We start from the raw sequence: 26,838 nt of genomic DNA, 5'->3' as shown, positions 1-26,838 counted from the left end.
CTGTCTTCTCCGAACTACACACAGAATTTCAATGAAAATTGACCACAACGTTCATCACCCTTGATGTACTAAAGTTTGTTCATGACATTTAAAAATTCAGGGTCTAAAGCGGTGTGTGGGGGGTTTGAGTGACTGTTACTCGTGATCCAAGTGAGCTTCAGAACAGTTGGTCCGATTGTGAAACTGAGTCTTAACCCATCTTAACCAGGATGAAAAATGAAATTACATGTCGAATTTGAGTTGAGATAAAGCCGTGAGAGATTCGGAAAGCGTTAGCCTTACAAAAGAGGCCGATGAAACTTCAGATCAACACGGAGTATAGAAATATGGTGTGATGGTATAGAAATTGTGGGTGGAGTTAGACAAACCATCTATCCAAGGGGTAGAACTTGTTTTCCCGCGCGGCTGCTTTTGTCATTTATATATATGTATATATATATATATATATATATATATATATATATATATATATATATATATATATATATATATATATATATATATATATATATATATATATATATATATATATTGGAATTAATAGCATGGACCGATGGAACCTCCACGGTAAAAGCCCTTGCTCGAGAGAATGCTACACAGTTATTTGTATGGTGTACAAGGCAACAGACTGCTGTTTTGATGGCTTCGAAAATAAAAATAAAAACCCTGGTTTGAAGAAAAAAAACATACCCACTACCTATGTGCACATATAATATTACATCCAAGTTATATAGTTCAGATAGATTCCATTTGCACTGGCACAGAGGCTGATGCCAGAGGCCTGAAGCCTAAAGACTGAAGTGTGATGACTGTGGCCTTCTCAATGCCCATTACACATATCGGCTTCAACCTTTCGATATTTGATGATCCTTTGAACAATTGCTTTGGCCATTTAACACTGAACGGAAAACTTATAGGTTGGGAATTGCGATTGTGAATATGACAGCGCCTCTCGCTTATATACCTTCATGAGGTGTAACGGGGTAAAGCTCGACTTGAAGTTAGTGTAAACCTGCAGTGGAGGTAACACTCCCCCCTCAAATCCCCCTACCAAATGGTAAGTCAAACCACCCCCACCCCTTCCACTCAAGTCCCACCACATGCAAGTCGAGAACCTCTCCCCTTTTTCTCCTCAAGTTTCCCGACCAAATGCAAATCGAAAACCCCCCACCCCTCCCTTCCCCTCAAGTTGTCCTACCAAGCTCAAGTTGAGTATTACGTGCAGAGTTCACTGTTCAGTCACCTGCGCTACCCTGCACTATGTACAGTGTTAATATACGGGCAAAAGTATCCGTCGGTGTCACACACCGTCACTCTGCTAAACACAACCAAAAGTACATCCTATTCTCCTTAGGTGTAAAAACTGGTCGATGGATCAAAGTACAAAGTTCAGGCCCCACCCCCCTGTGGTGCGGGCCCACAGTGTCCTGCAGTGCCTTGTTGTCATCCAGTCTGCCCGCAGAATTAAAAAAAAATTTTGCACGAGATCACATTGTTTCATCTTTTTGTCTGATCTGCTTTCATGATATCAGTCCAGATATAGACACAGATATGAAGAAATGTCCAATTGAACGTCGTGTTCAGAATTCCACAATGTTGTTTCCGGCTGTCAAGGCAAAAACCGGCATTTTGTGAGCTCTGTGGCTTGATATATTTTTGAATGGAATTTTCCAAATTTTCCCCTTGAATTCCAGTTGAAAATAACTCCATTTAAAGGTAAACTTTGTGGTTGTTTTGGTATACTTTGTGGCTTGCCTTTTTGTTTGAGTATGCAATTAATCTGGATGTGTGCCGTCCGTGTGGTTTCCTCGTTTACAACGGTCCCCTCAAGAGCGCTTATCAGGACGTTACCTGATGCTGTACTGCACACATATATCTCACCCCTTCCCTCCTTTCTCTCTCCCCCTTCACCCTCCCCTTCTCCTCACTCCCCCTCCTTCATTTTGCAGGGAGGTGGCTCCTACTCATCAATGTACAAGAAACAAACATGACAAAAAAAGCTACTTTCAAAAGCTGCATTCAGAGGAGCCTTAACTCCTCAACAGCAAGAAGTAAACACAGCAGCAATAACTGGATTCTGCCCTTCCATATCTGCAATCTCCCAGTGATTGTGTTGTACCTCAATCGGTTGTTCATGCAATCTGATTCAGGACACAGTTTAAGCCGATGAAACCTTTGTCGCTCCTGTGTGAAGTGGGGCCATCGCCGTAAAATACAAAACACACAGGAAATGGCGCTCTGTGTGGAGGCACGGCGGTGATGGTCATGTTTAACCCTCGATCAGTCAAAGATCCCCAGGGGGTTAAATATCACAGTAAGAAACATGCTTGGATGGATGTGGATGTGAGGAAAGCATTGTCACGTGAGTCCCCACATGGTGCTTTACACGTTTGGGCTGCATTTTGTTGGAGCGTATGGCTGAAGCAAGCGAGCCGATTTGGAGGTGTTGACATAATGGATGTCTCCACCTCCAAACGTGTAAAATCGAAACAAGCATGCAGCGAGGGATAAGTGTGTGTGTGTATGTGTGTGAGATACATGTAAGGTTTTTGCGATTCAGTGTTATGATGATCCATAATAGACATGGTCAAATTTGAGAAAAAATGAACAATAGAAGCATTTCATTTTTTGATGCAAGCACTCATTCTTACTGCAATACCTAATATAAAGAGTTTGGCTGTTCTCTCTTTTGTTCTCTCCATGGAGCGCTGTGATTGGCCAATTGCAGTCACATGGTTTCAAGACACCATGTTACCCCCATTTGAACAGCTCAGTTGATGTCCAATCTCCATCGACATAAATATCAATTTCTTGAAGATTAATTTTGAGGAAGATGGTTTGTTGTGTGGCCGTAGGCTGTCACTCGTGAGCGTAGGTGCAGCACTACCCGAGGGACTCCGAGACGGAAAAAAATTGGGCTGCCACAGTAAAGAGAGATCCCCAAAAAGACAGATGGAAATCCCCCAAAAGATGACAAATCGTACTTGACCCTTCACCTACCTCCTTCGTTCTCTCGACTCTTCAACCATGGCCTCCATTTCCCCTTGCCTCTTCTCTCCCTTCACTTCTCATTTGACACCTCACTTCCACGCCTCATCCTTCACTCCCTCTTGCTCCCACCCCGTCATCCTTCCTTCCCTCAACCAATTGCCCGTCCCTCCGTCTGTGTTGACAGCTCCAGATGAAATTTTGTGGAGAGGTTCGGAGTGTGACAAGGACGAACTGATTAGATTTTGGTGAAGATCGAGATCCCACTACTCGAATATTTTAAGTGACTTCACCATTGAGAGATAGGGCAAAAAACGATATTTAGCACAATATCACAAATAGTTGTGAACAGATTCCGATGAAACTCAGTGGACAGGTTGGGTGTGTGACAAGGAGGAATTGATTTGATTTTGGTGAAGATCCGGATCAGACTACGAGAATTTTTAAAGTGATTCTTCACCATTGAGAGATAAGGCTAAAAACAATATTGTGCTGTATTGCATCATATTTCAAAAAGGTATGGGCCCAATATGTTCTCGTGGATCAGGCATTACGTGGTGGAGGTATGTGCTCTACCGAGTGCCCTTCTCGTTACGTCTTTTTCTGGTGGATGTTCCCCCTCCATCTTCTCCCTGACCTCAAATGGCCGCACAGCTAACACTGCACGTGAAAAGGCTGAATGCCTAAACTCAGTGTTTGCTTCTAAATCTTGCATCCCAAACCCATCACTCTGTGTACCCACCTTACCCAATCATACCCAGCTGTTCCTGGACTCTGTGTCCTTTTCTCCTGACAGGGTGGAGAGCTTGCTGTCAAACCTCGACTCAGATTCTGCAACCGGTCCAGAGGGCAGCAGCTCACGTGTCCTAAAAAAACTGCTCTTCTGCTCTTGCTCACCATCTCATTTACTCAAGGTCATCTGTCATCTGCCTGAAAATCAGCAAACATTCCCACTCTGCATCAAAAAGTGCAAAAACATATCCCTGCAACTTCAGACAAATCAGCCCATTCCCAATCATAAGCAAGGTCAAGGAATCCATCGTTTCTTCTGACATCAAATCCTTCAATTTTTCCAAAGACTTCATTTCCGATCATCAATTTTGATTCAGACCAAGTCACTCTACCCTGGACATTCTGCTTTCCCAACAATGGATGGAGGTCCTCAATGCCAGACATGAGATCACAGCCATCTCCTTAGACATATAGCGAGCTTTCGATACGGTCTGGCACACTGCCCTGAGGGTCTAGCACCCCATAACCCTAACCCTGCTCACCAAACTCTCTTCCGATGGTATCCAACGCAATCTCCACTAATGGCTCGCAGACTTCCTCAACTGTCTCAGTCAACACGTTGCCCTTAATGGAGTTCTTTCATCCCCTCTTCCTGTTGTAGATACAGATACAGAACTTCAGTACAATTTTAAAACATTTATTGAACAAGCAAATAGATTATATGTGCCAGCACAGAAGATCCTGGACAATTCATACAAGTTCCAGATCTCTCAACATAACCAAAGAATATTCGTCTTTATATAGGTTCCAGTGAGACAGTTTTTATCCGGGAGGGAGCAGGATATTGTCATTGTCCGGTTTGTTTGTCTGTCTGTTAGCAACTTTACGGCAAAACTGCTTTCGCAAACACTATCAAATTTAATCCACAGGTGGGCAATGAACCTTGGCCGACCCCATTAACTTTTGGGTCCAATTGGATCAAAGGTCAAGGTCACGAAAATATCAAAATCGTTTTTCGCTAATAACTTCGTCAAAAATGATCTGATTTACTTCAAACAAAGCTTTTTGTGAACCTTATTCTATTTGTCACTTATAATCCTACCCATTCCGAGAGTGAAAAATGCATATTTGTGAGATCGGTAGGGTCTGAAGTTTTGGGGGTCATGGTCATTGGTCAAAATTACAAATTTTCCATTAAAACTAAAACATGGTTACGAAAATACAACTTTACGGGAAAACGGCTGGCTCAAACACTGTCAAATTGTATCCACAGGTGGGTAATGAACCTCGGATGACCCCATTAACTTTTGGGCCCAATTAGGTCAAAGGTCAAGGTCACGTCACGAAAAGGTCAAAACAGTTTTTCGCTCATAACTTCGTCAAAAATGATCCGATTTACTTCAAACTAAGCTTATAGTGAACCTTATTCTATTTGTGACTTAAAATCCGAACAATCCTATCGTGAAAAATGCATATTTGTGAAGATCGGGGTTCAGGATGTATCAAATTTAAATTTGATCCCCAAAATAACTTTATGCCTTAAATGGGTGGGATTTGTTGTGCCTGGCACCACTTGTTTTAATAATTTTCTGATGCTGACGCCAGTTGCCCAATCTTGGCAATTTCCAGGTGAACCTTATCTTCAGTCTTCTTTGACAGCTCCTGCTTTAATGGGTGGAACACATATTCAAACCCAGACATATTAATCGCACAGAGTTCTTGAATGACGTCAAACAACAACTCTAATGGCCATTAAAACAAGTTTCCATCTTATGTAGGTTAAAAATCAGTCTGCTTCTCCCAAAACTGGGAAGATATATTATCTTGAAGTGACCAGACCTTCTCAAATCCACATTCCAACTTGTTTGTGTCTTCCATACAAAATTCTCAAGATCGTTCCACATGGCAGGCAATTCTTCTTTATATTCAACTTACTAGCAAAGTTCAACCTGTTTACACATTTAATATACAGGTGATCTTTCCATATAGAGGAGATACAATGTAATTGTTAATTCCAAATGGATACATACTTAAAACATCATATCATATTTGAGTACATTTATTTCAGGATTAATATATTTTATTTTTATAAACCCATCATGATAAAATGTTTCTACAATGTCCATGCTGGAGTTCCTCAAGGTAATGTTCTGTGCACTGTGCTTTTTCTGGTTTCCATCAAGGATCTCTTCGACTCTCCAGAAAATCCTCTATCTCTTTGCTGTGCTGACGACTCCATCCTTTGCTGTACCATGTCATCCCTCAGATCGACAGGCAGCAGCCTCTTCACTCCGAAGATCTGGAGAAAAATCACAAGCTGGTCCAACACGTGGAACATGTCTTTCAATCCTGACAAATCTCACTTTCTCTCTCTGTCTCTCCAAAAGGACTGTATGGAACCCCTCCCCTCCCCCTTCTTAATAATCCGATTGAAGAAGTCCTTTTATTCAAGCTTTTGGGTCTCAATATTTTCCATGATCTCTTCTGGGAAAGCCACATTTCCAAGCTGGCCTCCAAAGCCAGTCGCCGACTGAGCATCCTACATCGTGCCTTCCTTGGCACGCCTGAGCACCTGACCACATACAAAGCTTTCATCCGCAGCCTGATGGAGTGCTGTTTGCCCCTCTGGGCTGTTGCCTCCGTTTCACACCTTTCTCGGCTTCAAGCTGTGGAAACCAAGGCATTTAGGATCATTGGTATCTCCTGCAATGAAGCTGAGTCTTTGGGTCTCTCACTTGCTCACCAAAAGCAGGTCTTTGGCCTTTCTGATTTCTACCATCTCCCCTCGAGCCTCGCCTCCCCCACTATGTCTGTGATCTGTCTCCCCCCCCCCCCCCCCATATTTCCGTCGAGCGCTCTATATCCGCCAGCAACCCCCTTCTGGTGAAACGACAAAAATCAAGAATCACTCCTCACCTTCACACTTTCATTTCTCTTTGTTCCCCCAATGTTGTGGAATTTATTTCCTCAGATCGAATAAACTCCTCAGGTTTGGAATTTAGAACATTTATTGCAAGGATAAGCAAATTCACAAAACACAAAAGTCTGATAGCAAAAAAAACTTGAATTATCCATGTCCCAGGAAAATGAAAAAACCTTTTTCAGCCTCACAAATTTCATATTTATACGTTTTGAAGTGATATGTTTTCAACACATTTTGTCAGAAATGTGTGGAAATTTCTTTCAACATCTTGTGTTTACAAGTTTTTTTCAAGGCTCATGATTATTTTGCAAAATTTTCAATGTTTTATGGGATTAAACAAAACATCTCAAAAGAAGCTTGCTTGTACAATTAACACTCGATCTTTTTAGCAGATTATCAGAGACTTGTATTCATATTATAAAGCATATATAATTCCAAGGATGAATTTCAAATGGTAAGAAAAGGTTGAAAAGTGTGGTTTGGGCGATCTCAATTAAATGCACGAAGCTTGGTACTTGATGTCACCCTTACCGTACACAACTGCATGACTCACAATTTCGCAGTCATTAATCAATTAACACATTCTAATATAAGCCAATAATATAACGACACATTGTCCATTCAATAATTAAAAGCTGAATGGAGAATATATAATTGATACATGGATATCTATCTAAATTCCTGCAATGAATTCAAATCAACTTTAAAGGAATATATTTCTTACAATTATTGCCTTCATAAAGCTGTTTAAATAATATATAGTAATGCACATTCAGGTGGTTCCTGAATTGTGAAATACAAGACGTGTTTACTTACTCGCCCAGCTTATCTCATGAGCTGAAAGATTTTTGCAACTATTTTACTGTGGCTCTGAGTTTCAGCAAGTTGTTTTATTTTTCAAAGAAACATTTAGCTTCGAAGTTCAATAAAGTATCAAAACAGTGTATATTTAATGTGCAACCATTAAGAGAAATCCAAAAGTTGGACTTCACTTTTACAATTTCCTCCTTTTATCCTATAAAGAACAATAACACATTTTCAAATTTGGAAATCTTCAATTCAAGTTGATATCACTGAACAACAAATTTCAAAAATTTTTTTTTACTGGAGATGTGTAAAGTGATTAAGACTAATTTGGGTACGCTGATTTCAAAAATCATAACCGTTTTGCTGTATCACGTCAGGATTTTCAGGAACAGAAATATTCCCATTGCCTAGAAGTCAGGATTTCAATGAAATTTACATATGTCTTTAACATGTCTATTTCGTACAATTGTTGTTAACTTGTGTTATATTTCTTTCTTTCAGATAAAGATGAGTAGGCGTTCCTGTACCAATCATCCTGACAACTTCTGTTATGTCTGTGGTCGGTATACCAAAAAAGATCAACAGCGAAGTATATCTACAGCAGTGAAAATGAAGGCCGCCTACTTTCACTACTTCGGGTGTAAGGTGGGGGACCAAGAACAGAGCTGGGCACCACACATCTGCTGCACAAGCTGTCACACAACCTTGACTCAGTGGTTGGTGGGCAAGCGCGCGAGCATGCCATTTGCGGTGCCCATGATATGGCGTGAGCCGCAGAATCATCATGATGATTGTTATTTCTGCTGCACAAGCATCGCCGGCTTCAACAAGAAGAATAAAGGTCACATCAAGTACGCTGACTGCGTCTCTGCTCGTAAACCTGTGCCTCATGATGACGAGAACCCCGTTCCAACACCTCCAGCTGATCAGAACATAGCTGTAAGCAGTGGTGAAGAGGATGGTGATGATGAACCTTTTGAACCCGACACTCAAGAATCACACCTTCTGAACCAGGGAGACTTAAATGATCTTATAAGAGATCTCTCGCTGTCAAAGGCGAAGGCAGAGCTGCTTGGAGGCAGAGCTCAAGGCTGCAGCAGTGGAATCTACTTGAACCTAACACCAAGATATCCTTGTTCAGAGCACGTCACAGAGACATGGCTGAGTTCTTTGAGATGGAAGACACGATGACATTCTGCAGTGACATCAACGGTCTGTTGAAAGAACTTGGGTGTGATCACGATCCTGCAGACTGGCGCCTCTTCATCGACTCGGGGAAGAACAGCTTGAAGGCTGTTTTGCTCCACAATCAGTCCCACTGATTATATTTTATATTGTAAAGCTGTTAGGGTTAGCAAAATTTTCAGAAACAATCAGAAACCATCAGTCCCACTGGCTCACGCGTTCGGCATGACAGAGACCTATGAGACTATGCGGCAGCTGCTTGATTCCATCAAGTACAATGACTTCAACTGGCACATCTGCGGAGACTTGAAAGTGGTGGCGCTGTTAGGGCTGCAGTCAGGCTACACGAAATACATGTGCTTCCTTTGTCTCTGGGATAGCAGAGACGACAAGAATCACTGGACGAAGAAAGATTGGGAAGAGCGAAAAGAGCATGTACCTGGTCGACACAACGTGAAGCATGTCGCCCTTGTCGACCCAGCCAAGGTTTTCCTTCCACCACTCCACATAAAGCTCGGCTTGATGAAAAGTTTTGTACGGGCAATGGATCTGAATGGGCGTGGGTTTTTATACCTCAAGGAAAAGTTTGGCAACACCTTGTCGGAGGCCAAGATCAAGGCTGGTGTCTTTGTTGGACCGCAAATCCGACAGATTATGAAGGACGAAACTTTTCCGACAACTCTAAACCCCAAAGAGCTGGCAGCGTGGAGGAGCTTCAAAGCTGTGACGGACAACTTCTTGGGGAACGAGCGCACGGACAACTATGAAGAAATAGTGCAGCAGCTGCTGGAGCCCTTCAGGAAACTTGGCTCCAGGATGTCCCTGAAAATCCATTTCCTACACCAGCACCTGAACTTCTTCCCTGACAACTTGGGAGCAGTCTCGGACGAGCACGGCGAGCGATTCCACCAAGAGATTTCACTCATGGAGACGCGTTACCAAGGGCGGCACAACCCGAACATGATGGGCGAATTCTGCTGGTTCCTGCATCGTGAAACTGACACAGAGCAGCACAAACGCAAAGCCAAATGCCTAAAGCATTTTTAATTACATTCTAGTGGAGTTTTTCTGTAATTTCTATAATTTTGAAGCATTCATGATGAAATAAATGAATAAATGAATTTTTGTAAATTTCATTGAAATCCTGACTTCTCGGCAATGGGAATATTTCTGTTACTGAAAATCCTGACGTGATACAGCAAAACGGTTATGATTTTTGAAATCAGTGTAACCAAATTAGTCTAAATCACTTTACACATCTCCAGTAAAATATTTTTGTTGTTCAGTGTATTAGGATCAATTTGTCTGTCATGAAGAGCATACACCATCCTTCTGGGGGGAATTGAGATGAGTCAGCCTTTACCAGGTATTTCCTGGGAGCAGGGTCGTGATATGACTATACCTCATAGGCCGCCTCTCCATTGAGATCTCACCCGTCACTGGTAATTTAGTCAGTCGTAGCGTACCCTTCGATGAAAGATGAAGACAGGCAGTCAATATGAGACAACCAGTGTGAATAGACAGCTCTTTGTTCTTAGGACTGAAACTATCAATCCTCTCAGGAAAAGTGTTATGCCCTGATTGTCCAATAACCCCAATTTGGGTTATACAAGATCATTGGCCTCCAACTTCGTAATTCTCATCATTATTAAGAATTGTTTGAATGTCGGATTTAAACGACATTACTTTACAATATAAAATTAATTTTTTACTCAATTTTGAATGCAATTTACATGGGGAATAGAAGCAGTTTGAATGCGCTCAAAGAGCACAGAGCCTATTAATAGAAGCACATTAAGTGTAGCGTGTGTCTGAAGCAAGAATTCTGAAGCATAATAGCATAAAAAAAATATTTAAAAATATTTTTTTAAAGCATATTTAAAAAGGAAAGGCTGTGCCTGAAGCATAAAGGGAAGGCAATCTTTTTTTTTTTCAGAATTCCTCAATTTCAATCACATAATAGTCACACCATTTTCAGCTTTCTCTTTATCCTCAAACAAATCTGTCAACCTGGAAAAATCTCTCAAAGGTCTCTTGTCTTGTTTCCTCGGTCATTCCAATCTCTTCAGGTTCTGTAACCATTGGCTGGGTCACATTTTCATTATGCATTTTGTTAATAATGTTGAAAAGCATTTCATAATCACAATAATAGCAATGATTAACATTAATCCAATTAAAAGAAACTGTGGTATCTTTGCTCCCATACCATCAAATACTCCATTTAGCCAAGACCCAACTTCCCATCCCTTGTTATAGTCATGGTATTTCGCTCCCTCTGCCTCAATTCTAGCTGTGAGATCATCAATTCGCTCTGAGTTGTCAGGGATATACGTGCAACATTCAGTTCCAACGATCACACAGGTCCCTGTGCAGCCAGGAAAACATCGAGGACAATGCTATTTTGCAAAGCTACTGTTCTTAGAGCAACCATCTCAGCATTTGACTCAGTAAAACCCTCAGCAATGGTATTCGCAAGCTTCTCTTGAGAGGCTGCCAAGGCAGAGAGTTCACTAACAGCCTTATCAGCACCACATAAAGGGAAGAAACACATGAAAAATCTTTGAACTGCCGAAATCGACCTCTTCTGTCTATTCTGCGGCGCGAAAGATGTTTGGTCAGAAATACAGATTTGGGGTATTACGTATCATACATAACAAGACCCTGTCCATACAAATGGCAACCACTGATATGCCCGATGTCCACATCTGAAGTAGGTATTATTTCAGGCTGGCTAGAGTTTGTTGAGGTCATTTGCTCTTGTATCGATATCAATCCTTACCCTGGTGGTCAGTCCCTTAATTGCCACCCTTTCTTTAAGATGTTCAGCATAATGTTGACATGTCGAGTTACCGAAGTGAGGTCCATCGCCTTTCCGATAAACGAGATAAGCCATCCCTATTTTTCTGTGCATGACTTCAAAATGTGGTGGACATACCTTTCATTCTTTCATATTTGTTAATTGGAGTGCATTTCTTACATACTCGGAATAGTACCATCCCTTGTAATCAGTACAACTGTATCCCCCTTTTTTGCATTTACCTTTTATCTTTGCCTTTTTTTTCTTTAATTATCCCTGGTGTTTTCTTTCTTCTGCTCAAAGTTCGGTTACTTTGTCTACGTATCAATAATCCACATCTTCCCCTTGCAGTGGGACTGCCAAGAGGGGCAACCCAAACTTAGATGAGTGAGGTAGTTGCGAACAAACCCAACACTTACTGTTGGCATGCTGTGAAGATATTGCTCAGAAAGTGTTCAGTGTATGTTCACTCTTGTGTTTTTGCAATGGTATACTTAGTCTTATCCATGATTGCAGATGTTGAACGTGTTGGTGGTGTGTGCTTTGGTTGGTGTTACTCCCATTTTTACCAAGTATGCAAGCTTCTTTGTTTGGTAAGTTAACATTTATACTATGAGGTTTACTTAAATCAGCTGTTGGCACAGCACCTTTCACCCAATCAAGTTTATCATCACAAAAACAGTGAAGGTACATGAGAGGGTTATCATGAGATATGAAAGTGTGTACGAACAGTTCAAATCTTTTCGTTTTGGCCATCCACTCCGCTGGCTCTCTTGCAGTAGCTGGACTGGATCCATGTTGGTCGACCCTGGCATTTCACTGCAGTGTGTGTCAGTAGCACCTGGTCGGGTCCAATCCACCTTGGCTGGAGTGCGGTTTTTTTGTTTATAGGTCTTGGTGTAGACGAAGTTTCCAGGGACGAAGCCATGGCAATAACTCGCAGCTGGTTCAGGTAATGCTCCTTTTACCTGTGAATGAAAAGCTTTCACAACACTTGTTAATCCATCCATTGGGACCATACTCTGTGCAGAGCATTGCTGCTGCCTAAGCAGTCTCCTTGTCTATTGGGCACAATTCTGGACGAGTCGCCACTCCAACACAGTACACCAGCAAGCTGGCACTCATTTTGCTGACCTCATAAAGATGACAGGCAGAGTCAACCCCACCTGATATTAATTCAACATCCAAATGGAATTTGAACGCAGGATCCTAGGATCCCAAGCCCACCACCATAACCATTAAGCTAACACCATGCATACACTTGTTAATGCAACACAGAATGCAAGCATTTTATCATCCATTTGCTTCATCGTTAAGGGGGCTGAGGATGGCATTCTCATTAGCCTACCCATCAAGATTTCATGTGAAAAAAGACCTGTTCTGCTGTTATATGTTGATTGTATAGCCATTCGTGCTCATGGTATAACATCCGGCCATTTAAATGTTAGTTTTTTTGTTTTTTTTTGTATACCTTGGTCGAGGCTCGTATGAGAGCTAACACACAACTCACAGCAAGGAGGCAAATCACAAATCACAAATAGTTTGTTCACAAATCTTGGCTAATTTATTTTTCAGGATAAAATTATGCCTTTCTTCAGTTTCTGCAGATTGTGGACGATATGGACAGAAACATTTTATTTCCAACGCCTTGCACAACTCATTCACTACCAGCCCAGTGAAATGTGTCCCTTGTTCACTTGAGATTTTGTGAAGTATTCCAAATGTGCATATGAAATCTTTCATCAAGATTTTTGCAACCATCCCCCTTCCTGCATGGATAAACATCTTCCCATTTGGTGAACATGTCAACTATGACAAGGACACATTCATCTCCACAACATTTGGGCATTTGAATAAAACCATTTGCATTTGTATGAACTGTGGTTAATGAACTGAGCTACTCAAAGTTATACTCTGTGGTGGCTGTCCTGCTTATGCTTTTGTATTTCTGGTATACTCTGTGGAGGCTGTGCTTATACTCACCACTGATGGTGGTGGCTTGTGCTGCTTGTTCTGTCCCTTGTCCTTTCACTGGATTATGTTGTTGACAAAATTAAGCAATTTTCACAATAGTGTTCACTGTTCAGCTATTGGCGAAAATCCTGGCGCATACCATTGTTTTGCAATGGACGCACACATTCCTCCTTTACCAGTGTGGTTACCTCCGTGGGCGAATCAGACAAGCCACGGTAGCAAAGCTTTTGGAGCTACCACTCGACCAACATAACATGTCCACAGTTTAGAGTCGTCATACTCACATCCTAAAAATATCCATTCATCTCTTTCAGTCTTGTCAACGGCTGACTGCAGAACGGACACGTCATCCAGTCGGAGTACTTTCAGAAGGTGTTGATACACATTGTTTGACTATCGGGCTGTCAGAGGAATTGGCTGCTGCTTTTGCATCTGCCTGAGCATATCCTTTCGATAAGTCATCGGAACCACCCGAATGTGCGTCACACTAAATAAGGACAATTGTGGTTGGCAACAAAATTGCTTCCAATAAGTTTGCCATCAGAGCACCATTCTTAATTGGAATGCCTGAAGAAGTCAAGAACCCTCATTCATGCCAGAGCATTACAAAGTCGTGGACTACTGTTAGGGTTCGTGTTAGACTACTCCACAAACATAACGCGAATCGGTGCAAGTCGTCACATCACGATGTTTTGCAAAACAACAAGCTCTTGAAAATGCATAAATTGCTGCTTGTTGCACTGAATAATTTCCTGGTAGTGGCCCACTTTGTACAACTTCTGAATCAGTGCAGACAGCATTACCTGATAAAAAATACTCCTGACGATGATCCATCCACATGCAGTATTAAATCTGAGTTTTGCAGTGGGACATCTTTCAAATCAATACATGGCAACAATGTGTGTGTTACGACCTCCTTACAGTTGTGCGGCTCTGTCTTCTGCTGTTGCCAAAAAAGAGGCTGGGTTCAATGTCGGGCAGCACTTGATGGAAACATTCGGTGCTGTTAACAGTAGTAGTTCATACGTGGTTGCTCTTGAAGCTGATAAATATTGCGTTCTTGCCATCAGAAAGACAGCTGTAACGGCATGTGGTACTCGAAGGATCAACGTGCTCCTCAAGACAATAGATGCAGTAGTTTGTACAGCATAAGAGGCTGCAACCACCACCCTCAAACATGTTGGAAATCCTCGAGCTACCGGATCCAACTTTGTGCTGTGGTCACAGCTCTCAGTCACATCTTACCTCCATGCGCCTGTGTTTCTACAGACTGTGTGAATCCTGCTGTCTCGTGCGAATAAAGATAAAAAGATTTGTCATAGTCTGGTAATCCCAATGCTGGTGCAGAAGAAAGGACATCTTTTAATGCAATAAATGCTTCTTCCACATCATGCGTCCATTCCAATGGATTTGGGCTATTTAGCGAGCGAATGTCCAATAGCGGACATGCTGGTAAAGCATAGTCAACGATTCACTGTCAACAATAGCCTGCTGCTCCAAGGAATGACAATTGCTTAATGGTTGTCGGTTTTGGAAGCGATCATATGGCTGGCTGTTACTCGTTCCAGTGAAAGAAGTTTCGTATCCCTTCTGCCTTCTGTCCCTTGTCTGCCAATGCTGTCAATAGCATGATAGTGTCTTGTTTGCATGCCACTTTTGAAGAAGAGCATATGAAGAGATCATAAACATACTCTCTCTATCGAGTGCAGCCTGTGGCTGCTGGTTGCATCATTGGTTGGGACGCGGCTATGCCGCTGATGCAGTGTCCCCCTTACCAGTACACTGGTGCTCATTTTGCCGACCTCGGAAGGATGACAGGCTCAGTCAACCTCCTGGTGTATTTTAATTCAGCGGCCAACGGGGCTTGAACTCAGGACCCTCGGATCCCAAGTCGCCACCCTAACCACTAAGCCCACACCAGTGGGCCTAACCACTAAGGCTTCATAAACATACTGCACCAATCCAATCAACTGCAATCCACCTTAATTTGTCGAAACACAGGCTGCGATGAATTGGTTGAGATGGGGTAAAGCTCCTGGGATCTGTGGCATCCATGCTGAACTTCTCAAGACTGGTGGAAATGCTGTACTCATGTCATTGCATGCAGTTCTGTGCTCTGCCTTGATCCCAACTCACTGGAAAAGAGGCCTTGTTGTCCCTCTCTGGAAAGGGAAGGGTGATCGCCAGGACTGCAACAACTACCAAGGGGTGACGCTACTCTCAGTGCCGAGCAAGGGCTTTGCTCAGATAATTCTTGATAGGGTTCACCAACATCTGCTTGAGCACCAGCGTCCTGAGCAGTCAGGCTTTACACCAGAGAGGTCAACGATTGACCGTATCCTTGCTCTTCGGGTCTTCAGCAAACGCAGATGAGAGTTTCAGCTTTGATCACTGGTGGTGAAGGCTTCGATCAAGACCTAATCTCGGAGTGTGATACGGTTTTATTGTGAGTAAGAATGAACCTTTGAGGTGGTTGTTTGTAAGAGTTCACATGGCATCCTCTCCTGCCCCCTATTAGTCTGCCCGCGTAACCCCTTCGGGCATGTTTTGCTGGTCAAAATTCCGAAAGAAAGAATTCTCGTTTTTTTTTTACAATCCGTAGGTTTAGTACTGTTTCAGAAAAAAAAAATCCGCAGTCCTAGATTGTGGGGAAAAAAAATCCCAGGTCATTGAAAATCGAGGGGTCGACCATTTGGATCGATGTGTGGACGCAGTTCTTCCACATATGAAAATCTCATTTCCAGGAAATATTACCCCCTTTATATTGTTAGATTGGCTGTTTTTGTGCATTCGTAGGCCTAATGAGGAAGTTTCAGCGGTTTCCTGCATTTGGATTTCACTCAGAATAGGAAATTACAAAATTTCTTTGAGGAAATCACGCGTTAGTTGAGTGGAAGCACTGGGGCAAAACAAAACTAATTTTTGGAATTCCCAGAAAAAAAAAGGAAGTGACAGCAGGGTACACGTGCTGGTTTGAGTCGTTTTATGAGAATTTTGATGTTTTTGCACAGGTTGTTAGTGGAATCATCACGGTATGGATGAGGATAGTCGCGAGGTGTCAGTGTGCGTCATTTGTTACGAATCATTGAGTGACGGCGGGGCAAAACTGGACAAAAAAAGGCCTATAGAGTTTGATTCAGGCATTTGTGGTTCGCGGTGACGAGGTATTGACTCGTGACCTGGAAGGAGCGGAGCCAGGTACGAAATTCGTCCACCCAGAATGTCTGAAAAGGTACACTGATAAATGAAGGCAAGAAGGTAACGACCAGTGTGCGTCTGAAAACAATGCGAAGTGACCACGGTCGGGGGAAGATTCTTTCCAATGGAAGGGGAATTGTTTCTTGTATGGTGAGGTGGCCCTGGATAATTGCCATCCAAATCGGACTGAAATTATGAAGTGCGCACGCTGGAGTTAAGAGAACGGTTCATGAAACTGTGTGAAGAAAGGGAACACCCCAGGAATGACCATGTCAGAAACAGGCTACATGGTTGCCATGATCTCGTTGCCGTTTAGGCGCGGTATCATCGTCGATGTTTGATGTCCTTTTCACGTGAAACTGGAACATCCGCATCTACTGCAGGTCGACCAAAAGATGAAGGAAGGTACGGGCAATTTTTGAGCTTGTGTCACTGGCTTGAAACCGAGGGTGACAGAGACGTGTACAATATCGACGATTTGATGGGTATAATGCAGCAGTTGGCAGGGGATGATGATATTTACTCTGCCAAGTCACTGGGATGGGAATTGAAGAACTATTACGGTGTGCGATGCTGACGGCATCAACTGCGATGATGCTGAAAAGATTGGTGCTCAAATACAGGCGAGCTGAGATGGCATCAGTTACAATGATGCCAAAATCGAGCGCTCTCAACAAGTTCGCACGATGCAAGATCTTCAACCAGGTGTACAAATACATGACAAAACTATCAAAATAGATCCCAGCGTTCTCTTCCTCAGGTGTTGCACTAAAGGGAAATGATTGGATGCAGACATTGAGAAATACTTGTCCCATGAGATAAGCATGTTCCCACCAGCTCTCTTCAAAGATGGCTACATGAGAAAAGCAGATAAAGCCGACCTAGCCCAGGTGGTGCAAAAGGACATAACGAATCACATCTCCTTGGAAATCTCTCCCAAACCTATTGTCGTCATAGATGGTGGATGGCTCGTACACCGCGTACGATGGAAAAGGGGGACATCGTATGCAGATATAATGAACGACTACGCGTCATACCTTGAAAAGCGATTTGGTCTCACCACTGTGATATTCGACGGGTACGAGGAGTCCAACACAAAAGACCACGAGCACTCACGGCGATCATCAGTGAAGACCTCAGCCACAGTCACACCAAAGCCTGACATGAAAGCTCACGAAAACCAGGACGCTTTCCTCAACAATTTGAGAAACAAAACTGAGTTCATGAAAATGCTTGCAACCCAACTCGAAAGTTGCAACCATTCAGTGCATATCAGTAGAGGTGATGCAGATACCATGATCGTGAAACGAGCCATGAGTTTCCCTGGCAACTCACAAAGTGTAACCGTAGTCGCCGAAGACACGGACATTTTTGTTTTACTGCTGCATCACTGGGAACAGGGCATGGCTCCGGTTTGCTTTCAAAGGGAAGGCAGGAAGGCGAAAAACGAAGTGACGAAATTGTACAGTATTGAAGACGCCTGTGAGATCATTACACCCGCCCAGAAGGACAACCTACTTTTCATTCACGCTTGGACAGGGTGTGACACAACGTCAGCGTGCTACGGTCAAGGAAAAGTACAACTCTTCAAAAAGCTGCTGAAATCTGTCAAGATACAAAAGCTCGCACGAATCATCAGCTGCCGTGAAAGCACGAATCATCAGCTGCAGTATAAGCACGAAAGGAGAAATAGGCGACGCATGGGTTCTTTTGTTTTGTATTCTGTTCAATGGTGGTGACCGCCATGACCGAACTCACCTGAGACACGTCAAACTCCAGAACATGATCGTGACGTGTTCAAAGCTGGAACCTCAGAAGTTTCCTCCGACAAATCGAGCCGCTCATTTCCACGCTCTTCGTGTACATCTTCAGATTATAGCATGGTCAGAGCTGGATGGTGTATTGAATCCCCGAGACTTCGGATGGGAAAAAGGCAAAAATGGCCTTCAACCAATCCAGACCGATTTACCGCCGGCTCCTGAAGACATTCTGAAATTTGTCCGTTGCAAATGCAAAAGCACGACGAACAGATGTGGAAGCAATCAGTGTTCATGCAGGAAAAATAGACTGAAATGTGTCGAGGTATGTGGTGGATGCTGTGGTGAGACTGTGAGAATCGCGAACCTATCGACACAGGGGACGATCGTGATGAGTCTGAACTTTAGAGCAGACTCCATGCTGTACGTTCTGATGTGTATTGTGGTTTTTGTGACTCATAAAAAATTTGATTGTGCTGGATAATACAGTCTTGGCTTTTAACATCTATGAATTTCCATATCATGTACCGCCATCTTGGATGTTTGTTACCTGAGCATAGAACAAAACCAATGAGGTTTCACAATATGGTTGTGACATCTCTTCACTCGGTGCAGGTGAAATTCCATCACAATTGAATCATAGAAAACACCACGATATTCAGAATTGCTATCCCGACCCCTTATTATCAGTGTGAAAATTGATGTCAAATTTGAAAAGTGCTGGAAAATTTTTCCCCACGACCTGAGAATGGGGATTTTTCTTGGGTAACACCCTGAGGTAGGGTGAATTCAAAACCAAAACCATTTAACCATTTGTTAAATTTCAAATCCGTCCTTTCAAACCAAAATGTAACATGAGTCATCAGAATTTTCAGTTTATTCGATCAGCCATTATTAATTAGGGTAACTATGGAGATGATTCCCCGTGCCCTTCCATTGTGACTCACAGCAAATACTGTGTCGTTGGATTTCGGAACCTCGTCGTTTGAGTCAGTCGTGGTTGAACGGCGTTAGGTGCAGTAGTGTTACACAAGTTTAGCACTTTTTAAACGTTATCGATTCAAAGAAGCATTTCTTCGAAGCTTCCATTGAAGCAAATGAAGGAAGATGTGGCCCTGTTTCAAGAAGAGGAGAAACGAGAGAAGAAACCAAGAAGGGAATCGTCAGGTAATAATTGGTTTACTGAGAATGACACTTCACTTACTGTTCACTGTAACTCGATTAATTTGTCGACATAACACGGCAAAGGAACACAATGAATGCAAATGTTCCAGAAGGTTACAAAGATGGTTGAGCAAGTCGAGGAAATCGATAAAGCACCAACAGGATGTCCGACAGGACGAGTAATCTCCTTCAACCACTGACAAGGTGTTGCACTCACCTCTTATACTTGGGGAAAAATAGCATAAAATTGGTTTGAGTCGGCTCCACAGTGAGAGAAAAGAATCATATAATAACATACAGGGATGGTGTTGTGTCCTGGGGTTTTTCGGAATGTGAAGATGACACAGGCTTGATGGGCCAAATGATCTCCTCCTGTGCCGAGGTTTCCCCGTGTATTTCTGATTATATATTTTTTAACACGAGAGGTTTTTGAGGTTTTCAGGTGTGTGTGTGTGTGTGTGTGTGTGTGTGTGTGTGTGTGTGTGTGTGTGTATGTGTATGTTGGGGGGGGGGGTCACAGTCGATTTGGGGTTGATTCGGGGGAAGCAATGGCTCCTTGCATGATCATTGATCATCCAATTTGTATTTTTTCGGCCAAGGTGCCATCGTCAAGCCGTTCAAGGATTTGGAAAACGTTACACTTTGGTATTCGGATTCAACATCACGTATTGAATTCATAACAAACACATGATAAAATACCGAGGAAGACAATGAGTGGATGCAGGGGTGAGCCAGTCTTGGTGTCCTTTCAAGACCGAAGAGTTATTTTGTAACAGAGTGAAGGCTCATGGAAAAGATAAAACAAAGAAAAGAGAGAGAGAGAGACAGAGAGACACCAACAGCAGTGTTCATTTGTTCATTCCATCTCACATATCTGCCATTATTTGTCTTTTGACCCACAACGGACGACCACAAGATGGAGACCACAAGAATCAAATGCCAGTGAATGCGGTCAAAATGCAAGATAATTTTATCTTGCATGAGGTATTTTTTGATTATTTTAAATCATCGATTTTTCAACAGATTTGATCCATCGCGAATAAATGGAGATGTTTATTGGATGTAAACATCAAGCATGAGTAAAGGAAGGTATTTGCTTCTCAAATTGAGAAACATTGCAGTTGGTCTGCCCAGGTTTCATACATGTGAGCACGTTTTCTGTGTGTCGTTCCTTCAAGGACTTCACCATCATACCAAGCAAATCCGCTGTGTGCTTTGTCAAAGCCGCATCAGACAGGAGACATATGGTGACTTCCACTTTGCAACCCCCCCCCCCGAATGAGACCAAATGGTTCAGCCCATTGGTATAAAGCCTACAATTGGCTGTGGGGCAAAAAGGGGCATGGCCATTCAGATAGATGTGCTATATTTTACCAAAGAGGAGTTCATTGGTTTTATCACCGAAGTAGTAAATTGTACAGCTCAAACAGGGAGATCTGAGAAAATCAACATTATTTCCACTACAGCTGTTAGATATCTGGGTTGGGAGGGGTTTTCTTCCAAGAAGATTCACAAAATATTCAGTCAACCAGGCCAAAAACGCAGAGGAGCGGACTCCAAACAGTCCCAGGATTCCTCTGCCGATTAAGGTAAATGAATGAAAATTATCCAATCTTATGCATACAGTTTAACTTCTCATGGGCCGTAGTTTATTAGATTAATTAACGATCTCACCTCCAAACTGGATATTATGTATTGGTGATTCAAGGAACCTGCTTAAAAGCCTCAATCGATTTCAGATCCCCAGGTACACCCTTCAGTGTATTCTCTGGACAAGCATGCTGGATACACTTGGCCAACTGAGCCAGATGTACCTTCGATTCTTCAAATCGGTCTTAAAATTCATCAAGATAATGGGGCAAACAATATAAAGTCCCGATTATCATTATAGTTTTAACCATGAGTTTGGGTGCTTGGTGTTTGTCGAGCCTCACGACTGATGGCAATAAACACAAAAAAGAAGAAGAAAAGGGGCAAAAATGGAACCAGGAAGTTGATGCAGAAGACAGGGTGGCCACTTTGAGGAGGGATCATTGCTGAGTGCCGTTTTCAGGTTGGAGTTTCCATCTGCAGTGTCCTTAACACAAGGTTGTGTTTGGTCGAACCCTTATTGCAGTATCTCTACCTTGGGGCCAAGTGCTGGGCCAGCATTGGTACCTACTGCTGGGTCTGGATGAGGGCCGACTGCTGGGCCTGGATCGGGGCCAACTGCTGGGCCTGAATCGGGGCCTACTGCTGGGCCTGGATCGGGGCCGACTGCTGGGCCTGGATCGGGGCCGACTGCTGGGCCTGGATCGGGGCCTACTGCTGGGCCTGGATCGGGGCCTACTGCTGGGCCTGGATCGGGGCCTACTGCTGGGCCTGGATCGGGGCCTACTGCTGGGCCTGGATCGGGGCCTACTGCTGAGTGGGCTGCATCGAATGCTCTGCATGCTCGAACTCTTGCTGCAGCTCCTCCAGTTCGGATCCCTGATCTCGTGCCTCGAGTTTGGTATTGGAGGATATGGTGCCGCTTACATGCACGTCTGGGTCTCTCCTCTTCTGACAGTTATAGGACCATCGGCTGCAGGTCCTTTCTTGGGACTGGCCGGATTCCAAAGGGGTTCCATCCGGTCGCCACCGTCTTTGACATGAACGGCACCCTCCAGCTCACTGTCTGCCTTTGCCTTCTCTTTCTTCTGCTGGTCAAATCAGGTTCTTTCCCTTCTTTCTTCTTTCGTTCCTTCTTCATTATGTATATTATATATTTCTGATGATTACACTCCCTAAATAAAAGCAGGTTGATCATATGTTGGCTTTGTGTGCTGCAGGCCGTAACACTTTCCTTTATTGCTGCCCGTTTCCCACTTCAGACCTCGACAGTGAAGCACAGGTAAGTTTCCCAGATGAATACTTCGCTCGGTGTCGTAAGGTCCCTCAATCGACATATCCCCTTCGAGGCGGATTCAGGGATGACCTGCACACGTGTCTCGCACATCGGTGGTATGCTCTCAAGGTGAGTTCCCATGAGAAAGTTAAATGTTCCGGATTATTTTGCACAAGATATTTGGTAGACGAAGAGGTTTGCCAATGGAGCTTATAATCATTTTTTCCTGAAGTGAAAAATGAGATTGAGGTGAACATATTAATGGAGAGATGGATAACCCATACATGGGACAGACGATGTTCATCGTACAGATGAAACAAATTAGAGTTGCCCATAAGCTTCCCCATTCAGTGATGATGAGCAACCAGTCGCCTGAAACTGGAGGGAACGGCACGGAGGACAAAATAAAAGTGAAACTCATGAGTCTTTCACACCTTTTACGGTCCAGGTGCTGGAACACTTTCCTTTCTCATGTCAGTTGGTGGAACAACTTGTTGGTTTGGTATCAAATTCCCAGCCCTTCATCATCATGCTCCAAGGCTGATGAAATACCGAGGAAGAAAATGAGTGGATGCAAGGGTGGGCCAGTCTTGGTGTCCTCTCGAGAACGAAGAGTTATTTTGTTACACAGAGTGAAGGCTCATGGAAAATATAGAACAAAGAGTGAATCGAGAGAGAGAGAGAGAGAGAGAGAGAGAGAGAGAGAGAGAGAGAGAGAGAGAGAGAGAGAGAGAGAGAGAGAGAGAGAGAGAGAGAGAGAGAGAGACAGAGACACAGACAGACAGAGACACAGACAGACAGACAGACAGACAGACAGACAGACAGACAGACACAGACAGACAGACACAGACACAGACACAGACACAGACACAGACACAGACACAGAGAGAGAGAGAGACAGAGAGAGAGAGAGAGACAGAAACAGAGACAGAAACAGAGACAGAAACAGAGACAGAAACAGAGACAGAAACAGAGACAGAAACAGAGACAGAAACAGAGACAGAAACAGAGACAGAAACAGAGACAGAAACAGAGACAGAAACAGAAACAGAGACAGAAACAGAGACAGAAACAGAGACAGAAACAGAGACAGAGACAGAAACAGAGACAGAAACAGAGACAGAGACAGAAACAGAGACAGAAACAGAGACAGAAACAGAGACAGAAACAGAGACAGAAACAGAGACAGAAACAGAGACAGAAACAGAGACAGAAACAGACAGGGACCAACAGCAGCGTTCATTTATTCATTCCATCTCACGTATCCACCATTATTTGTCTTTTGACCCACAGCAGACGACCACAAGATGGAGACCACAAGAATCAAATGCCAGTGAATGCGGTCAAATCTTGCATGAAGTATTTCTTGATTCTTTAAATCATCGATTTTTCAACAGATTTGATCCATCGGGAATGAATGTCGATGTTTATTGGATGCAAACATCAAGCATGAGTCAAGGAAGGTATTTGCTTCTCAAATTTGAGAAACACTGGAGTTGGGCTGCCCAGGTTCCATACATGTGAGCACGTTTTCTGTGTGTCGTTCCTGCAAGGACTGCACCATCATACCAAGCAAATCCGCTGTGTGCTTTGTCAAAGCCGCCCGCATCAGACAGGAGACAAATGGTGACTTCCACTTTGCAACCCCTCCCCCCCTCACCGAATGAGACCAAATGGTTCAGCCCATTGGTATAAAGCCTACGATTGGCTGTGGGGCTAAAAGGGGCATGGCCATTCAGATCGATGTGCTATATTTTACAAAGGAGGGGTTCATTGGTTTTATCACCGAAGTAGTAAATTGTACAGCTCAAACAGGGAGCAGATCTGAGAAAATCAATGTTATTTCCACTACAGCCGTCAGACATCTTGGTTGGGAGGGCTTTTCTTCCAAGAATATTCACAAAATATTCAGTCAACCAGGCGAAAAACGCAGAGGAGCGGACTCCAAACAGTCCCAGGATTCCTCTGCCGATTAAGGTAAATGAATGAAAATTATCCAATCTTTTGCAAACGGTTTAACTTCTCATGGGCCGTAGTTTATTAGATTAATTAACAATCTCACATACAAACTGGATATTATGTATTGGTGATTCAAGGAACCTGCTTAACCCTCAACGGCATTCCTGGGGTCAATTTGACCCAACATGCAGGTTTTTTATGTGTAAAAAAATAATATAAGCTGATATCAGCCCATGGTCTCTTTATCCTCACCCCATATATGTATGTTATTGCTGTAAAATTTAGCGAATATAGGGTAATACATATGGGAGATATTTGCAGGAGAAAATAGTGGGGTCTATATGACCCACGCTGGGAGAACTCCCAAAAAACATTTACATTCATAACTATGAACACTTTATCCCGTTTTCTTTTCTGGAATTGTTATTATTTCTCAAAGAACAATAAAGGTGTTTCCCAATTGTTTTCATACTGTTATAATCTGTATCATTCTGTGACAAAAAGGGGATTGGAATGGTTCCGTGAATTGCTCATTCCTGGAAATGGGATATTCCAGAAATCGAAACTGCAGTTCATAACGCTAGTGTATTTGCATTTTCCTTCAAACCATGGCCAACCAACGGAGAGCATGGTATTCTGTTGCTGATGTTCTTAGACAAATATTAGAAGATGAAAGTGACAGTGAGTCTTTAACTGATCCAAGCGATGATGATTCCTTCATCCCAGATCAGGCTGCAGTCCGTGACACATCAGATGAAGATCAGGTTTCTGACGTTGATGAACAGCCAGATGAAATATCTGCTGATTCCAGACATTCTTACAATCAGTCTGATAATGAGAATGCTCAGCAAGGCCAGGCCATAGCAGAAAGGCCACGTGGTCGAGGTCGTAAATACCTCAAGCAGTTGGCATACGGCCTCACCAACGACTGGATTAACTTGACACTCAGAATGTTCATGTTCTCCAGCCGGCTGTAGTGACCGCATTACATCAACTTGGAAAGGTTGCTGCAGCAATCCAGAGACCACGCCAGGCTAGAAGTCCTGCCAGGAAACGATGCCAATTATGCAGAAGGCCACAGGACAAAAAGACCTCAACTGTCTGCTCAAATTGCAAAATATGTTTGTGGCACTCATTCAACCACTGTGACGACTTGTACAAATTGCGAAGCGTAACTAGAATAATGAACCTCATAAATCGAGACACTACAATTAAAAATGACTCGTATTTCTTTCATTATTATGGAAACTGCCATATTTTAATTTTGTATGTTATGCTGTTGCTGCTTTCTGTGTAAAAAGTTAATTAGTAAAATGTGAAGCCATTCGCACATTAATTTCTGATTGTTTTTGTTCTGGATATCACTCGATATTGAATACATTTCATATGTATCATCAACTTCTCAATGTTTTACACTGTTTTGTACAAACTAGGTATGATATATTTGACAAATGTTGCAACATTTGGCTTGTGTATCGACCAAATCAATGACCATTTTGAATGGGGTCAAATTGACCCCAGGTGTGCCAATGTGTGAGTGTTGGTATGCGTGCCGTTGAGGGTTAAAAACCTCAATCGATTTCAGATCCCCAGGTCCACCCTTCAGTGTTTTCTCTGGACAAGCATACTGGATACACTTGGCCAACTGAGCCAGATGTACCCTCGATTCTTTAAATCGGTCTTAAAATTAATCAAGATAATGGGGCAAACAATATAAAGTCCCGATTATCATTTTAGTTTTAACCATGAGTTTGGGTGCTTGGTGTTTGTCGAGCTTCACAACTGATGGCAATAAACACAAAAAAGAAGAAAAGGGGCAAAAATGGAACCAGGAAGTTGATGCAGAAGAGAGGGTGGCCACTTTGAGGAGGGATCATTGCTGAGTGCCGTTTTCAGGTTGGAGTTTCCATCTGCAGTGTCCTTAACACAAGGTTGTGTTTGGTCGAACCCTTATTGCAGTATCTCTACCTTGGGGCCAAGTGCTGGGCCTGGATCGGGGCCTAGTGCTGGGTGGGCTGCATTGAATGCTCTGCATGCTCGAACTCTTGCTGCAGCTCCACCAGTTCGGATCCCTGATCTCGTGCCTTGAGTTTGGTACTGGAGGATATGGTGCCGCTCACATGCACGTCTGGGTCTCTCCTCTTCTGACAGTTTTAGGACCATCGGCTGCAAGTCCTTTCTTGGGACTGGCCGGATTCCAAAGGGGTTCCATCCGGTCGCCACTGTCTTTGACATTAACGCCACCCTCCAGCTCACTGTCTTCCTTTGCCTTCTCCTTCCCCTTCTGCTGGCCAAATCAGGTTCTTTCCCTTCTTTCTTCTTTCGTTCCTTCTTCATTATGTATATTATATATTTCTGATGATTACACTCCCTAAATAAAAGCAGGTTGATCGTATGTTGGCTTTGTCTGCTGCAGGCCGTAACACTTTCCTTTATTGCTGCCCGTTTCCCACTTCCCACCTCGACAGTGAAGCACAGGTAAGTTTCC

At 43.1% G+C, this 26,838-nt stretch overlaps 1 protein-coding gene and 1 long non-coding RNA gene across 3 annotated transcripts in view; one reads left to right on the top strand and one right to left on the bottom strand.

Moving 5' to 3' along the window:
* Positions 1–13,532, top strand: part of LOC147022638 (uncharacterized) — an 84,788-nt gene extending 71,256 nt beyond the window's left edge. Inside the window, exon 10 of one of the 2 annotated variants that reach the window (XM_085887381.1) lies at positions 1,950–13,532. In XM_085887381.1, the coding sequence (XP_085743507.1) occupies positions 8,861–9,682 (822 nt within the window). In that variant the 5' untranslated portion in view covers positions 1,950–8,860 and the 3' untranslated portion in view covers positions 9,683–13,532. The remainder of the gene's footprint in view (positions 1–1,949) is intronic. The other variant, XM_085887382.1, reaches the window with a different exon arrangement.
* The window catches only part of LOC147022637 (uncharacterized), a 31,014-nt gene continuing 16,436 nt past the window's right edge, over positions 12,261–26,838 (bottom strand). The window contains exon 3 of the long non-coding RNA XR_015059830.1: positions 12,261–12,400. This is a non-coding gene — a long non-coding RNA (uncharacterized LOC147022637). The remainder of the gene's footprint in view (positions 12,401–26,838) is intronic.

This window comes from Eptatretus burgeri, chromosome 7 (genome assembly GCF_056783735.1).
Source record: "Eptatretus burgeri isolate ZD-2024b chromosome 7, Ebu_testis_v1, whole genome shotgun sequence".
Lineage (NCBI taxonomy): Eukaryota > Metazoa > Chordata > Myxini > Myxiniformes > Myxinidae > Eptatretus > Eptatretus burgeri.
This window is presented reverse-complemented; position numbering and strand designations above follow the sequence as displayed.